The sequence below is a fragment of the Corvus brachyrhynchos genome, unplaced genomic scaffold (assembly GCF_000691975.1).
Source record: "Corvus brachyrhynchos isolate BGI_N302 unplaced genomic scaffold, ASM69197v1 scaffold56, whole genome shotgun sequence".
Classification (NCBI taxonomy): Eukaryota; Metazoa; Chordata; class Aves; order Passeriformes; family Corvidae; genus Corvus; species Corvus brachyrhynchos.
In genome coordinates this window covers 1,774,876-1,777,850 of record NW_008238664.1, presented here as the reverse complement: position 1 = coordinate 1,777,850, position 2,975 = coordinate 1,774,876, and the positions used below count along the sequence as shown (strand labels likewise).

The 2,975-nt window shown below is 40.6% G+C and overlaps 1 protein-coding gene across 2 annotated transcripts in view; it reads left to right on the top strand.

Annotated features, from left to right (window-relative positions):
* The first annotated feature begins 6 nt into the window (after positions 1 to 6).
* The window catches only part of MTERF2 (mitochondrial transcription termination factor 2), a 9,824-nt gene continuing 6,855 nt past the window's right edge, over positions 7 to 2,975 (top strand). The window contains exon 1 of one of the 2 annotated variants that reach the window (XM_017737925.1): positions 7 to 1,008. In XM_017737925.1, coding sequence (XP_017593414.1) covers positions 870 to 1,008 — 139 coding nt within the window. In that variant the 5' untranslated portion in view covers positions 7 to 869. The remainder of the gene's footprint in view (positions 1,009 to 2,975) is intronic. The other variant, XM_017737926.1, reaches the window with a different exon arrangement.

The window sequence follows — 2,975 nt, the reverse complement described above, 5'->3', positions numbered from 1 at the left end:
ATGTAAGCGTGTGCGTAGAGAGCATCTGTCGGACTAGCGGAGCTCCAGAGGTCCCTTCCAACCCTGACGATTCTGTGACGCGGGCCCAGGGCTCGTAGCCGCCCGCTGCAGCCGGGAGGTGTTGGTCACAAGAGCTGGACAAGAACCCCCGAGCAAGAGAGAGCGGCTCGGCCGTGCGGCGCTGCCGCGCCCAAATACGCTTCCAGGCAGCAGAACGAGTTAAAATGGTCCCTCTTGCACCGTTAGTAAAGTCATTACTAAATGGTGAATTTCTCACGCCTGTTAATTACAGAGCTCAAACCACCGTCTGTGTGCTGCCAACACAGCGGGTTTCCCTGGACCTGCTCCGTGGTTACACTGGGAACGGCCAACAACCGACCGAGGCATCGCAGTGACACGACTCGGTAGAACCCTTCTGTGTCTTCACAGGGCAGCTGTAGATGCAGATCTGAAAATAAGTGGGTAGCAACAGCAAAAGTGGTCTCAATGTCTCAAGTAAAAGGCAGAGGACCCAAATCAGCAGTACTGACCTTTCTTAACTTCGAGAATTTTAGACAGTACTTTAAGAACTGTCATTTTTCTTTCTCCTAAAATATTTTTTCTGCTAAGATACACGGAAAGTAAACATCAAGTCAACAAGAAGACGCATGCATCTTATGTTTCCCTTCATGCTTTTCTTTCCTCATATTGAATGATGTAATAAATAGAATAATAGAATTACAGAATCATTTAGGTTGGAAAAGACCTCTGAGTCCAACCTTTGATCACCACCATGTCAGCTAGACCATGGCACTGACTGTCACATCCAGTATCTTCTTGAACACCTCCAGGGATGGGGACTCCATCACCTCCATGGGCAGCTCATTCCAATGTTTAACAACCCTTTCTGTGAAAAAATTCCTCCTGATGTCCAACCTGAATCTCCCCTTGTGCAGCTTGAGGCTCTGTCCTCTTGTCCCGTCACAGCTTGCCTGGGAGAAGATGCCCCACCTGACAGCGACGACCAAGGTATGCTAGTGGCAAATGACCCAGCCATGATTAGAATCCCTTTCTGTTTGGTCTTAGAAAGAAAGTTTGTATAAAAGGTATAGAGTGTGGAGACTGAACAGTCCTTGAACACTGACTTTAACAGCAGCATAAATTGATGATGATGAGTTTTTCAATTACTACTTTGTTGTATGTAGAACAACATATTCCACAGCTCATCATTCTGATCCAAGAACTTATGGGATCCTGTCATATACCCTTGCTGCAACTCAAAGCTGGGGCAGTGGGCTCATTGTAAAGTTGAGCATTGCTTTCTCAATTAATACAAAGTACATTCTTATTTGCCTGGTTGGTTATTATTATTATTATATGCCAAATATTTGGTAAATAATTTTCAAATAAATAAAAAAGAAAAAGAAAATTCAGTAGTTAATGACCACTGTCCATCAAACTCATTTGAATTCTATAATTTTTGAACACATTGAACAAGTAGATTCCTTATTTTCAAGGAAAGTCACTTCACAACACAGTTTTTATTTCAAACTTTTTAATTGCTTTTTCACACTCGTTATTTGTCCTGCTAGCTCCCCACAAGGCTGCCACACTGAAAGTAGCCCTGAATAAAGTCCAGCATCAACCAATCTGCCTTCTTGGGAGTACTGAGGTGGAAGCAGCCCTTCCTCACTAGACCTTATGGCTTCATAAGCAAATGGCAGCCATGAAAACCATCAGTCTGTAGGCTGTTTGTTGCTACAGGCTAAATAACAATCGCAGTATATCATTAGCATATCATTATGTCAAAACAGTACTTGGCTCTAGCCATGCCTTCTACGCGAGACAGTTTGTTCTTGACTCAAGAAGTGTGAGAAAGAACATAATATATAAATATTGTAATAGGATATATTAATATATAATAGATGCAGACTATATTAATTAAAATGTCAGATCTCAAGGGAAGAGTCACTCCAAGTTAGTTGAAATAGAAAATAGAATGATGGTTAATCAAGGAACTCATACAAGTAAACCTCACTGCAGTGTTCTCTTGTGAATAACTTTTTTAAACAATATTGCTAATTTAGACCAGACTGTGATTGTAAAAATGAAGAGAATGCGGAGGAGATAGAAGGGAAAAAATAACATGAAGGCATGAAGTGACAAAAACAAAGAAGCAAGTATACAATACATTTTTGTGTTACAAATTAGAAGCTATTTTTTTTGGATGCATGTTTTTAACATCATTGTATGCATTATATTCACAGATTTTCTTAACTGTTCTTGGAACAGCTTTTATTTAGGAGACCAATCCCGAACTAGGTTCCTTGAGCAGGGTTTCTTTCTGTAGCATTGCTCTTCTCCATTAGATCTTTTGCACAGATCCAGTGCAGACTATTGAACATGGAGCTGACAAAAGAAGGGTTCACAGAGACAACAGCAGTGATTTTCAGTCTCTGAAAGATGTGATTGTGCAAACTTGGAGTTAGTTAAGAAATCCAAACAGCCCTGGTAAAATACTTCTAGTCTAGAAATCATTTATGTTACTGCTGATTTGTTACTCTAGAAGAGAAATAGAAGTAGATATAGCTGAAAAAAATAAGATAGAGGAAGATGGTTCTCACTGAACTTCTGAAAAGCCACCAGCAAAACGCTATAAGCCCAATGGCTATATGTGAAATTAATTATGTAATAAGGCAGTGATCATATGAAGAAAATATACCGGTGTAAGACAAGCCTCCCATCATCATGTCGGTGTTACCGAATCAAAAGAATTATCTGCTTCCCGTCAGAGCACACTCAAGTAGTCTAACTTTTAACACGTTCATTTTTTGCTATTATATTACTTCGAAATTATTTCTTTTCCAAGTTTTTTTTTTTTTTCTATTTACCCCACTACTTCTCTCTGCAAGCTGTTTTAACGCAACGGCCTTTACTTTTCCTAGTGCCGGTGGAGCCTGCTTTGGCAAGTGGCGGAGGCTCGGGCGGTTTCGCAC